The 14,008-nt window shown below is 40.8% G+C and overlaps 1 protein-coding gene across 3 annotated transcripts in view; it reads right to left on the reverse strand.

Annotated features, from left to right (window-relative positions):
• dscama (Down syndrome cell adhesion molecule a) overlaps positions 1–13,774 on the reverse strand; it is a 107,649-nt gene extending 93,875 nt beyond the window's left edge. For all 3 annotated transcript variants that reach the window (XM_085469487.1, XM_085469488.1, XM_085469486.1), the window contains exon 1: positions 12,830–13,774. In XM_085469487.1, coding sequence (XP_085325613.1) covers positions 12,830–12,872 — 43 coding nt within the window. In that variant the 5' untranslated portion in view covers positions 12,873–13,774. The remainder of the gene's footprint in view (positions 1–12,829) is intronic.
• Between the last annotated feature and the right edge of the window lie 234 nt (positions 13,775–14,008).

The raw sequence follows: 14,008 nt of genomic DNA on the forward strand, positions 1-14,008 counted from the left end.
GTCTGTTTATGTTTTGATTGAGAGCCTTTTTTTTGGGCAGCTGAAGAGGAGAAGTCTATCTTATGGCCAACCTCTGGCGGTATCTTGGTCACATTGCCCAGCAAAACCCAGTATGCAGGTTCATCTGTAACAGTCCTTGTGCCACAGATCAACACTGTTGCTTCTACATTAAACAGAAGAGCAGAGACATGGCTGCAGGTCTCTGCGACTCCGGCCATACAGCTGCAGTGGGCGGTTTCAACCTTCCCTGTGATGCTCACAGTGACCCATGGCTGCAATGCTGGTTCATTCAGTCTTTGAGAGTGCAGGACCTGAAACACACACAGACAAAGTTCATTTAAAGACAAGAACTAATGAGCCAAGGCCGACGTAAATGTGTTTTATCTACTTTATCATAAATGTAACAAAGTGTTTAGAAAGTTAGCACATACATGTAATTTTTCATTTCTTTATGTGTCCATCTATAGAATGCTGCATGTTATATTCTAAATCTGCCTGCAGAAAATGAACCTAAAGTATGTAATGCAAGGATGTCATCACTTTAGAGATGGAGAAAGCATATAGTGACAATTATGAATCACTTAATATGATAAGGAGATTCTGCAGGTCATTAATCGATGTATAAAACTAAAATAAAATGTATTTTTAGTGACACAGGATACAAACATGGAAGCAAGATGTATAATTAGGATTATTTATAATAAATATGAATAAATTAGTGCAATTTCTTTAATCATAAAGAATAACAATCCTTCAGGACAGTGTCACATCAATGCACTGAACTCATTATGTTATCCACCTAACAGCCTCCACATGTTCTCACTGTAATTTCCCCTCATGAATGAATTTATGCTGCACTAATGTGAATGTTTGCAGGGAAATCAAACGCATTTCACTCGCAGTACTCGAGCTGACTTACCTTTGTTTGAATGACGACTTGTACGCGCTGACTCCACAGACAAGGTACGAACATATGTCAGGCTACGTCAGTAGCGGTTGGTCTTCAGGGTTTCTACTCCACGGCCGTATTTCATACGGGTCCACATTTCCAATGCACACTATTTTCTGCAAGTACCGCCGCTTCGCCTCTGGACGCAATCGGTCTCTATACAGTTCATTCTCTTTTGAGCTGCTTTTAAGCATCTTTCTTGTAGTCGTCGTTCCAACACAGTGTGTTTGGTTTGATTCGTAGACCCCGAAAATGGCGCTGCGCTCCCATAATGCATTGCGGCGTGACGTCAACTCCAAAGCCCTATAACTAGAACTACCTTTAGATTTCCCTTTCAGCGCCACGCCTTTCTCTTATTTTTGGCTCTGAATCAGTCTGCCAGCAGAAGATGTAATGGAAGGATCAACGACTGGTGGTCTTCTGTTAGATGGAGGTGACAGTGGAGAGGTACACTCAGGGTTCAAGGTGAGCAGGAACAACTAGCAACACCATTCTAGCACCTTTTAATAATAAGTCAACATACCTCATAGACAGGCTTCGTTCATTTCATTGCCTTGTGTTACATCCACATTTAGGGTTACTTTGTTAACCACCAGGTAAACTAAAGTAGAAGCTGAGATATGGCCAGCCTACTGACAGTTACTAACAGCCATGGGCTGAGAGAAAAAGAAAATGTTATGTCTATAACATCTTAGTCTAAGGAGCTTGGAAAGAAAAGCATCTGGACTTCTTTAAGTTACTTGAAGACGTTTCACCTCTCATCTGAGAAGCTTCTTCAGTTCTAAGGCCAAATGGTGGAGAGTCCCAGATTTAACCCCAGTGGGAGTTTCCCCCCAAAGAGGGACAAAAGGACCCCCTGATGGTCCTCTACCTCAGCGGTCCCCAACCCCCGGGCCTCGGACCGGTACCGGTCCTTCAGTCGTTTGGCCGCGAGAGTTGAGGCTCAGGTGTGAAATGTATGGTTTTCAGGGATTTTATCGGTGTTCAGCGTTATTTTGTTATCGTTTTTATCGTTAACTCGGTTTTCCTGGGTCTTTTCAGGTGTGTCATGAATAAATCTTCTTTTTTTTCGGTACCGGTACTAGTTTTATTTTGTTGTATTTATCCGCGACACCTTAAGGCCGGTCCGTGAAAATAATGTCGGGCATAAACCGGTCCGTGGCGCTAAAAAGGTTGGGGGACCTGGCCCCACCTTATCATGCGATTTCCTGAGGTCAGATGGCCCAGGATGTGAGTGGGCGTTAAGGCGTCTGGGGAGGGAACTCAAAACTGGATTATAGATGGCAGAGAGTTGGTGTCGTAAACCCCCGCCTCTGTTCAAAGATGGTCGCTCACAGTGGACATAGATGGCTTCTTTCACTCCTCTTTCAAACCATCCGTCCTCTCTGTCCAAAATGTGAACATTGGCATCCTCGAAAGAGTGACCTTTGACCTTTAGATGCAGATGGACTGCTGAGTCTTGTCCTGTGGAGGTGGCTCTTCTATGTTGTGCCATGCGCTTGTGAAGTGGCTGTTTGGTCTCTCCAATGTAGAGGTCTGAGCATTCCTCGCTGCACTGTACAGCATACACCACATTGTTAAGTCTGTGTTTTGGAGTTTTGTCTTTCGGGTGAACCAGTTTTTGTCTGAGTGTGTTGCTGGGTCTGAACCTTCACAGACATCTATAACATCTGTTCCATGATGGAGAGAAACACGGTACAGCACATGTAGCATGAGATGCCATGCTCTTGCTCTACAGCCAGGACACGTGTGGGTGGGATATCCCGTACTAGAATCAACTGACAATGACCATTTCAAATAATGCTTTTTAAAAACACAGTTTGACATTCTGGGAAATTTGAAATTTGGACTTAAATGTCTAAATGTCTTTATCTCAGTTCTGGATGAAAGATAAATGTTATGCTTGCAGCTTATAGCTTCATGCAACCTGCAGTTATGAGATCACTGTGAGGCTTTCAAAGAATCAGTTGAACTCCACAAATCCCAGAACATCCATAAAGCGATTCTTTCTTTACCCTTCACTTAAACAATTTGTCATAATAATTACTTGGCTTTAGAGGCATTAGTTTAAGCATAATGCTTAGAAAAACCAAATTCATACATTTTCCCTAAGATCTTGAAGTATTTTTTAACTTAATTTTCTTTGTACAAGAACTAATGTACTTATTAAAAGAGAATATTGTCAGTCACTCCGAGTACACCCCAAGAACGTTAACATGACTGCGTATTTTGCACTGAAAATGGTATTTTTTTTTCTATTTCAGCAATAGGAGTACGTTTTTTGAGAGAGGATGTTTTAGTTAGAGATGCTCTCGTGAGTTCTTGACTTGTATCTCTGAACAGTGCTACAGCACTTGACTTAAATTTGTATAAAATCTAGTGAGGCACAATATACGCTGTGCATGCTGTTAGAGGGTGGGAGAGTGGCATTATTTCTGTTTGAGTAAAATTCCTCCTACCTCTGCTCGCTATACCATCAAGTACCATTCAACTGACTGAGCCGACAGAGAGAGAGAGAGAGAGAGAGAAAGAGGATCTCAGGTGAGCTGAGGAGGAGGACATTAAACCCAGCAGGAAGGGATGAATGAGGAGATTTGCTGGAGGAGGAAGGCTGACAGCCTGAAGATCATCCACAGTACTGGTACTGTGACACAGCACAGGAGCTTAGAGCCTAAAGAAAAGACGTTTGGTATGCATCTGAGCAGAGTAATTACAGTACAGCTGGATTTTGTTTCTCTGTGAGAAAGAAAGAGAAGAAAGTGAGAGAAAGCACGGTAGTGTACTTCACCACTAACCTGTTTGTCCTTTTGACTTGATCTGACATATGCTGGATTTCAGCTTTTGGTCATTCATGCCAACATGTTTAGTCACCACTGGGTGAGAAGTTTACTGAAGCTCAGACAGCTCTGGTGTATTTCACTTTCCACCTTTTGATCACTTTGACATGTTTTTAGATGAGACACGTGCTCCATTCGTAACCGACAGAATACTTGGGATCATGTTCATCGTTTCAAAGGAAAGAAACAACAATGCTCACTCATTCGGTCTGCTAAACACGAGTGCAAATGTGTGGGACATGTGTGAACTTTGACTGGTGAGATGTTGTATTGGTGAAAAAGTAAATTTCCACTTCTGATTAAAATGCTCGATCAGTACAAAGGAAACTTTTAAAAGAAGATGCTTGGCTGCTTAATCCTTCGAGTAAAAATCATACAGTGTATTTGGTGTGTTACAAGTACTGGCAGATGTATTTTTCCTGAGCCCTAAATGGATAGATGTATTTATTTCACTCATTTACTGGACTTATAGAGATGAACATATAAACAGTTGTGTAAATATGGTCTTTCATAGGCACTGGTTATTGTATCAAAATAAACACAACAGAATTTCCTTAACTGTGTATCACACGAACAGATTAGAGAATTTTCCGCCTCTGTAGAGAGCTATAACAGGAAGACATTTTGCTTCATTGCCATGTTGTTTTCCTATTATCCCGGGGCACAGTGAATGCCATTTGCAGGAGAGAAAGAAGGAGGCGAAATGTGGCAGTTAACAGTGGAGGGCAAATCAAAGTCCTGGGGTTAAATGGGATTGTGGGTCAGATGACTAGACATTGTTGCCTTTCTGCTCACGGCCATACTCTTCTGCCTCAGAAAAATATCACCGCTCCCCTCCCATCACTGTCTCCCTCATCCCTCCCCCCCTCCTCCTCCTCCACTCATCAGCCCACCATTTCCCTTTGAGGCAACAGCATTTTGTCTTTAGTAACCCCACTAGAAAAGACAATCCTTATTGCTTCTATGCAAAAAAATTGTGAGCCAATTTGTTAAGCGTGGATTTTTGTGGTTCTTAACGATTGTTTAGAATATGTGATGTTTTCATGTGTCTAGCTCTACTTTAGCTTTTTCATTTATATCCAGTCAGGAGGTTTAAGAAGTCACAGTCACACTAGCAATGCTAGCTTTACAGAACTTCAAAAAACCATGCAGTCCTGTACGAGGCTATCTGCACCCTCACTAATATAAATCACTCTGACGGATACACAGTCAATTGAGAGGAACAGGGACAGGCGACGGCTGAGAAAATGGCAGATATCTGCATTAGAGCTGCACTCAATCAGCACACAGATGGGAGTGAGCTTTTATTAACCATCATGTTTTCTGTGATTACTGCGCAGCTGTACATCAACACCGCTGTTTCATTCGTGTCCGTAACTACCTTCCGACGCAGCCTCGCGTACTCCCTGTCCTATACCTGAGCTGTGTGAATTATACTGGCAGCACCGGTGACAGGGGCCCTGCAAACACTGCCAGGCAGCAAAACACACATCAACATATTCAGAGCGTTTAGTGCCTGGGATTAATCAAATTATAATTTAATCATCTGATCAAACAGCAATTAGCATAATCACTTCTGGGGAAGGCCTGATAGAGCTGAGACTGGAGCGGAATGGAGCTGGGGGCGAGCAACACTTTAATGAAACATTTGCCAGAATGTTTGAAAATGTTACACATTTTGGGCTACAGGAAAAGAGCTGGACTGTGAATGTTAATCAGCACGGTCTGGTATGCTTAATGAATATGTCAGCCACAGAGGAAGAAATTACAAGGGAGTATTTTCTATTTTGTCAGTGATTGTCTTTTATGGTTTAACATTGGGTAATCTTTATTGTAAACACCTCCCCCCATAAAGAAGGTTTATTCTAAAATGGTTCATTTTTAGCTTTCCCCCCTCTACACAAACTGACCACAGAATTCGAGTTCAGCTGATAAAATCTGATAAAATCATTTCCCAGCAGTATAATTTAGTTTAGCAGAACATTGCTCCCACTTGTTCAGGGCAAGACTCAATTAATATTTTTATGAAATCACATTCTAAAGTCTACAATTAACGCAAGGACAGCGAATTTGGACGAACATGCAAAAATGCTTCCATCACTGTGTCTGCCATCATTGGTCTTGTTAATCTGCTGCAAGCTTGAGGTATTTTATATTACTGACATGAATGAGATGCTGTTTGAACCTCTTGCCTCTGTGTTTCATCCCAGGCAGCAATCATTGCAACGCAAGCAACGCAGTCGTTCACTTTGTTCACGTGAAAATGTGTAAACAGCATGAAATCGATATGGAGTGAAGCTCAAGAGGAATACTTTGTAATATTACTGTGTTTCAGATGCTTCTGTTGTAAACGTCTCATTTTGGTTTCATTCTTTTTTGTTTAGACAGTGTTAGTTTAGTATAATTTGCTGACATCCCTTCACGTCTTCTCAGGGATAACAAATGAGAACTTCCCTCTGTGGTCTATGAGGTAAAACCAGCAATCTGATCTGTGCACAGATCTGTGTTGTTTTGCAGTAGTTGCATCATTTTTGTCTGTTCTACATACTTTTTTTTAAATAATATGAAAATTTCAAATCAGGCAAAACGGTAAGTGTAAACATATATAAATTCAGTGCATTATGTAGATGCTCCATTATCAAATATTGTTGATGGGAAACAGTGTTTGTCAACAATTTTAACCTCATATCTGCTCATTGCAACCGAATCATGGCACAAGTTTAGTGTTCTTCTCCCTTTTGGATTGATTTTTTCCCTTTAATATATTTGTTAATATTTTTTACTGGCTTTACTAGACAGATACAGTGAAGACTGACAGTAAAGCCATGCGGCAAAGGGCTGCGGGTCAGACTCGAACCCGGGTCGGCCGCCCTCAGCAGCATATGGTTGCCCGCTCAGTCCAGCTGAGCTAAACTGGTGCCCTTGGATTGAGTTTTGATTCCATTTGTAGAAGGGGCCACTCCATAATGTGTCTAGAACTTGGCTCTGGTGTTTATTTATTTTTATACCTGATGGATAACCACAGCCAAGCTCTAAACTTCTGTGGATACAGCTGACAGGAGCGGTCCCCATAGTGGTCTTCTGCTGCTTCAACATTCAGCATGTTGCTCTCCGTGGTTGTAACCAGTGGTTATTTGGTTTTTATCAGTGCAAAGTAGTCTGGCCATTCTCCTCTGACCTCTGACATCAACAGTGCTCACTTGATATTTTTGTCTTTTGTGTACAATTCTCTGCAAACCCCAGAGGTGGTTGTTCGGTACAGCTCCAATAGATCTGCAGTTTTTAACATACCTGTATGACACCAATAACCATGCCACGTTTCTTTACCATTCTGATGCCCAGTTTGAGCTTGATTATGCCCGTATGGATAAATGCAGTGAATTGTTGCAATGTGATTGGCCGATTAGACATTTGTGTTAAAGGGCAGTTTAACAGATGAACCAAATAAAGTCCAAGAGTGTATTTCATATGCTAAACTCACTACTTTCACAGTGATACACTGCATGCTTTAGATAATAAAAGTCAAAATGTAACATTTTATCCGGAATATTAGAAATGAAGTCCATTTCAATAAAATCCTCCAAGTTCAAGGACAAACAGCCAAGGTCTTTATTTTGAGAGCTTATGTTACCTGTTGTTGTACCTGACTGGTCACAGCATTAACCTACTGCCCTATTTTCTAATGAAAGCCTACATATGCAAATAACTTAGGTAACTGTGATCTTGTTAAATCACTAGTCCCGATAAGATGTACCGGAAACTCTAGTCCATTGTTTTTAACCACTTTACTTGCTCTGTAACACTGTCTCATTGTACACTCACGCAAGGCCATTTCTGAAGAATGCAGCTTATATGTCACGCAAAATGTCAAAGATGTTCTGGTAATCAGGTTAGACAACAAGCTAAACTGCAGTGATCCATCAGTTAAACTGTGCAAAACTGATCTGAGCCAATATTCTGTCAAAATGTCATTCAATACTTTTGAGTATTACCTTTAATCTGTGAGTCCATGTTAAGTGCTAGATGTGCAGATGTGCTGTATATGAATACCATAGCCATAAGCACCGACAACAACTTTTATAGTTACCACTTAGCTGTGAAACACCCATAAGCCTGAATGCATGTTGTAGTGCTTGGCTGATCTAATGATTGCATAGCATTTTGTACTTTAACCTTATTAAGTTTATCTTCATATATCTTTAATGAACTATCACACTTGTCAGCTGCAATATGGACTAGAACCAGAAAAAAAAGCAGCAGGATGCTCTGAATTATCATTACAATGTCAAGAACAAAGGGCTCGAGCAATTTCTGTCACTTATACCAGTTAATTTGGGCTGTGGCACTCGCAGCCATGAACTTTAACTGGACAAAGGATAAAAAAGGCAGTTCAGTCTTCATAAGTGTAAAAAAAAAGCTGAGAATAATCTTGTTTCTGCATGGAAAAGCAGGGCGATTTGATATGACTCTTTGAGTTTTAGATACCACATAACACAAGCTGACTGTGTGCGTCCCTCTTCCCCCCTCTCTTCCTCCTCTTTTTCTGCCTCACTACACACTATCATCTCCTTAAGCATTCTGGTCTGGGTTAAATGAAACCTTTAACAGTTCAATGTGCATCCATTAACATATGCTTGAGTCTACTCACAGCCAAGCTAAGGCGTAAGCATGCAGTGGCAAAAACAAACAAAAAAAACCTCGATCCGATGGCACGGACAAATCCCGGAGTGATTAGCGAGTCCACAAAAACACTAAGTCTCTAATGCCTTCTAACATTACCGAATGAACCAGATTTCATAACACCTTGAAGAAAAACAACAAATGTGAACGAAATCTATCCTACTGCGACACTCTAAGCTAATATAAGAGCACAAACACTGTTTATTTCATAATAAACGCATTTAGGTTTTAGAATATATTGACTTTACAGTTTCTACTAACGGTAAACATGAATGTATGAATACAGCTGTCAGAAATGACTATCTCGAGCATGAGTGCCGATCCTAACTGAACAAAATCAAGACATGACAACTATGCACTTACAGAGTAAACACGCTGAGTTTAAACTCATGTTCCCAGTGGCCTACATTGCATTGACTGGTGTGCTGATATTAACGTGCTACTGAGGAACTGAGCTCAGTTATTGTTTGCTGATGTGTGTTGCTGTGACTCCGTCAACCCGTTCTGTCTCTATGTGAAGTGACAGATGTATACCAAAAGACCAGAGTCTGCACAGACCTAGTTTCCTACTGGCCCTGATGCGACCTCTAAGCAACACTGTTTTGTGTGGTGACGATTGGCTAAAACTGTAAAATAGGAGGAAAATTTGGTGTGCAGTCGTCTCCAAATTTAAAAATAGCAAACCCAAGACACATTTTTCCACTTGTAAATTACAGATAAGGAAATTCATTTTAGCTGTGTACAATACATTTAGTCTGGTCGTAAAATGTTTCAGGGAAGCGCGCCTCCTAGATTATCTTCAGAAAACTCTTTTCGATTGAAGGTAGTGATGTGTGATTTGCGCTGAGGTACACTTGTGAAAAATTAAGACTAAGATGCTGTAACTTCAATGAGATGTTGGCAAAATAAGCTTTGTCTTGCTGTGTGCTTTCAGGGAGTTCTTCCTTCCCTGTGTCGCAAAGTATTTTCTCATATGGGATCATGTGATCATTGGAGTTCTCTCTCCAGTCCTACAGAGTCTTTACCTTACAGTATATAGCACCTTAAAACAACTGCTGCTACCAAAGTATGAAAGTAAAATCTGAACTGAATTGAATCGAATGAATCATTTTTTGAGTGTTTTTTTAACTATATATTTGATGAGGAACACAATCTTTTACATAACATGGATCAAATTCCTGAACAACCAACACGAGTTCCTTTTTCACTCTTCTGTGACAGGAAATATTGTGGAAAGCAAATGAAAGTTGTTACTTAGTGTGAGAAATTTACAACTATACGCTCTACTGATTAGAACAATGATATGAATATAAAAATATATAGGTATGACCGAGCCACTGTGTACAGATACACATCGCTGATTTATGTCAGTTTAGTGATGTTTCATTACATAATTTGCTCATATCTGAATAAATATTCCTGGGTCTTGGTGTTTTATATTTTTAAAACTGGAAACAGTTGTTGGTTATTGTGAAAAGTTTGCAGTACGATGTTGTAAAACAGAAACAAATGCTGAGGAAAACTAAAGTCTGCTCCGACATTAATCATGTTTGATAACACGATAAAGACCTTTTCTCCAGCATCCCCCTTTCCATCCCAAGCTAAAAGCTAAAAATAAACATGCACAGAGTGATACTAAGAGCCAATTGAGGCGCTTCACTGTATATTTACACAGCTTATTAGTGTCCAATTGAGCATGTGTCAGATTTCCCCCCCTGGCATAGCTAAGCAAAAACAACATTATGCCATTTCCCCAATTTTCTCTCTTCATAACTGGAATGTTTTTCCTATTCCATTTAGGATAGACACTTTTGTAAGAGCACTTTAAAAGCTCAAGCACCACTGGAGTGAACTCTACAGCAGATTTTACTCTCTACAGTGCTGAATTGTTTATATCTCTTGTAGATGAGCTTGCAAATGTGTCCTCAAATTGGAAAACAGCAATTCAGAGCAAAATGGAGTTTGTACAGTAGATACTATTCATAAATGATCACTGAAAAGCTGTGCAAATAGCCAGGAGCTGCAATCTTTAAATACATTTTCTATTAAGAGCCAATGCAAATATAGTGCATGCAAACGACACCTGCACAGACGTGTATCAGTTTTTGAAAATTAATGAAAGGCCGTGATGTGTATCGAGAAGCACTGATCAGGTCACCTGAACAGAGTGCAGTGTTTGTCAAGCCCAAAGCCCACACTGCAGCAACACTCATTACCCAGGTCTCCATAGAGACAACCTCAGCAGCCTGTACCAGACCAGAGCTCTAAAAGCCTTTATTTCGTAAAGCTTCATCTCTCCATCCACAAGAGGTGTAAAAATGTACGATTCGGATGGAAATGGCTCGTTAAGTGCAGTCTTTGCAGGTCTGTCCACTGAAAACAAATGCACGGCAGAAACAATAGCATCTAACATCACCACTCACAGCCTTTTAATTCTGTGTACTGTCAATTTTAGCATGGCACAGGAAAAATACAGGGATCATCATAATGAACACTGGTCAATTCTACTTTCCGACACAAAAACGACGCTCAGATCTCTGAATGAGAAGAAAAGGTCAGCGTCAGACGATTCAAGTCTGCTGATACAAATGGTACCGCATCAGCAGCAGCCTCGAACGTAGCATTCATCACAATTACAAGTGCTGTTGCTGCCATTCAAAGTTTCCATGTAGATGTCTCTAGTAGCAGCCATTTTGCAACACTGTTGCCTGGACCAAAGAGACTGAAAAAAGCCATTCACAAGCAAGCTAAGCCATGGATCTCGCTCTGCAAACGGGGATTTCAGTACAGCGTTTAGTTAGATTTCAAATGAACACCAGTGTCCTCTCGTGTTCTTGGAAATTCTCTCGTCTCGGCTGCAGCAAAAAGAGAATTTGCTTTGAATCCATTCTCTCCTATAAATAAACCCTGCCTTCACAGAACCCTTCACATTGGCAACAAAATGGTTTTCCTGTCATCTTTGCTTGATGCATCATCGTCTACTCTCAGTTCACATTGTGTCCAGTCTTGTTTTTTTAACCCCTTTGCTTCCACGTATCTTTCAAAAGATCTTCAAAATAGCTCAATTTTCTTTCGAGACGATTTCTGCCCCCCAACATGCGCACATCCCGTCCTATACCCCACAGCCCCGTGTCCCTCACCACCCCCCTTTTCCAATTCCTGTGTTCGCTGTAAAAAAAAATCAGTTACCCCCACTCCAAAGAAAGATACAACTACCACTTATCAAGCCAATCTTTTGAGGAATTCACTGTATACAAAACGGGATGTGGATGCATTTTGCGAGATGTGCATTTGGGCAAGGGTGATAAGGGCTTGTCTCTTTTTTTTCCCCCCAATTCAAAATGACTCCATGTCTGTGCTTCTAATATGGCGGGTGCAATGCCGGAAAAAAAAGAAACACACACACACAAAACAACTGGCCAACCTTTTCATTCTTTTTCAAGGAGACAATTAATAGATCTGAGAGAAAGCACACAAACATGCAGTTACATGTGCAAAGCATTTTGTTAATTTTTTTTTTTACTTTAAATAAATTACAGAATGAAAGTAAATATCTGACATATTCACCAGCTCATTTCTTGGTTCATGAGTAGATTTTTGAATAGAAAATCATTGTGAATGTCAATAAAGAAATTATTTCATGCAAATAACGGTTTTTGTTTGAATGCCTCTCAAAAGCAGAATAGAGATTAAAACAACCAAAGGCTGATTGCACCAAGTAACACACAACTGTGTTCCCACAAAATGATTTACTAAAATATTACTTTCATAATTTATACAAATAGAAATCTGATTTATAAACAGTGCAGATCCGGCACCTAAAAATGATGTATGAAAATGCAGCCAAACTGAGGCCCAGCTTAGCTTCAAGAGAGGGAATAAATAATCCTTTCTGTACAAATTTAGAATGAAAACTGATAATTGTTCCAATTATTTTGACCCTAAATTTTACTAAAAAAAATCATTGTAGAAAAAAGAAAATAGAAATATTCCTGTAAAGAGCCTCGTTCTTCATGCAGTACAGGCTGCACCTATCCACAACCTACATTTCTCCCCTCTCTCTGCTTCTCTATCTGCACAAGGTTATTGTTAAATATCGAAGGTGTATGAGGGGATAAAACATTTTCACTTTATTAAAGGTTACTGTGCAAGTAAATATCAACCTCCCACCAAAAGCCCCACTGTCAGTGACAGGACATAGCAACAGCCTGTTCTACCCATCGTTTTCCCGGGACAAAATATAAATAAATATTATCCTCAAAGTAGAAATGGTTCCAGACCACCCCGCATATTAATTGCAGCTTGGTTCTGTTCGATAATCAGCATAAACTTTAAGTTCGATGTGCGCAAAAGCATCACTTACCATTCAAGATGCACTGGAAAAAGAAAAGAGCCAATATCCACATGCCCCGCTCCGTTCAATATCCAAGCTTATGCTTTTTTCTTCTTCTCTCCACGCACTCTTTCTTCTTCTTATTTCCCCCCTTTTTTATTTTTTCCCAAGTCAATTGCAATATAAGAAAAGGGAGCCTGCAAATCTCTCTCTCCCTCTGGCGCGCTCTCTCTCCCTCTCTCTCTCTCAATCCTTCACGTTGGGAAGAAGATGAAGAGGAGGAGGTTTGAGCTTTTTCCTGCTGCTGATTGTCTCCTGGTACAACGGGAGATGGTATATGATCCACAACTGTGCGTCTCACCCCTCCTTTCTTTTTCTTTTTTTTAGGACTGACCGCACCGTGCCGGGCCTCAGTGCAGCCGTCCCCCCGTACCGGAGTGCTGCTCTGTGTGGAACATGAGGGAGCTCGGCTCGGTGCGCTCCGGACCAGGTGAGCTGTGCTGCTGCTGAGTCAGAGGCTCAAAAGCACAGGACGCACTGCCTATGCGCACACCGAAATCCACGGATAGAAAATTAAAACATCAAAGAAAAAATATATTAAAAACATAAAAAATAAGAACCAAAAAAGCCTCCAATAATGAAAAGAATCAATAAAGAATGAATGAATTAGAAGTCTATGCCCTGAAAAGAGGCAAACGTGTCATCTCAGGTATGTGCGGGGAAAAAAATGCGTAAAAAGTTGGAATTTCTGTCGAGGATTAAAAAGCGCATGGAGTTGACTGTTAGCTGCGCTGGAAACTCATTCTCTCTTCGCCACCTCTCTCCATCCGGCGAGCAACAAGCACACGCATCTTCCCCCCGCAGCCGCACACACAAACTGCGCACACTGGTCCCTGCGCTTATAACCTGCCCTGCCTCAGAGCACCGTGGAATAAAACCTCGCTTCCTTCTCCGCAGCCGCTTTCCTCCCTCTCCATTGCCTTAAAGGTGCAGGGGTGGGGGTGGTGGGGGGCACAGCTGAGCCTCTGGCGTAAAAAAAGAAAAATCAGAAAGAAAGAAAAAAAAAAAGGGGGGGGGGGGGATACAAAAAAAAGAAACCCTTTCTTTTGTTTTATGACGGATCAAGGTGCCACGCAGGGTGAACTGTGCATTAACGCAAGCAAAAAAATATAAATAAATAAATATTAGCTCAGGCAGGACATCCTTCTA

Source organism: Copadichromis virginalis, linkage group LG10, assembly GCF_057382275.1.
Source record: "Copadichromis virginalis isolate Kocher_CV1m ecotype Utaka linkage group LG10, C_Virginalis_male_GT1.1, whole genome shotgun sequence".
Lineage (NCBI taxonomy): Eukaryota > Metazoa > Chordata > Actinopteri > Cichliformes > Cichlidae > Copadichromis > Copadichromis virginalis.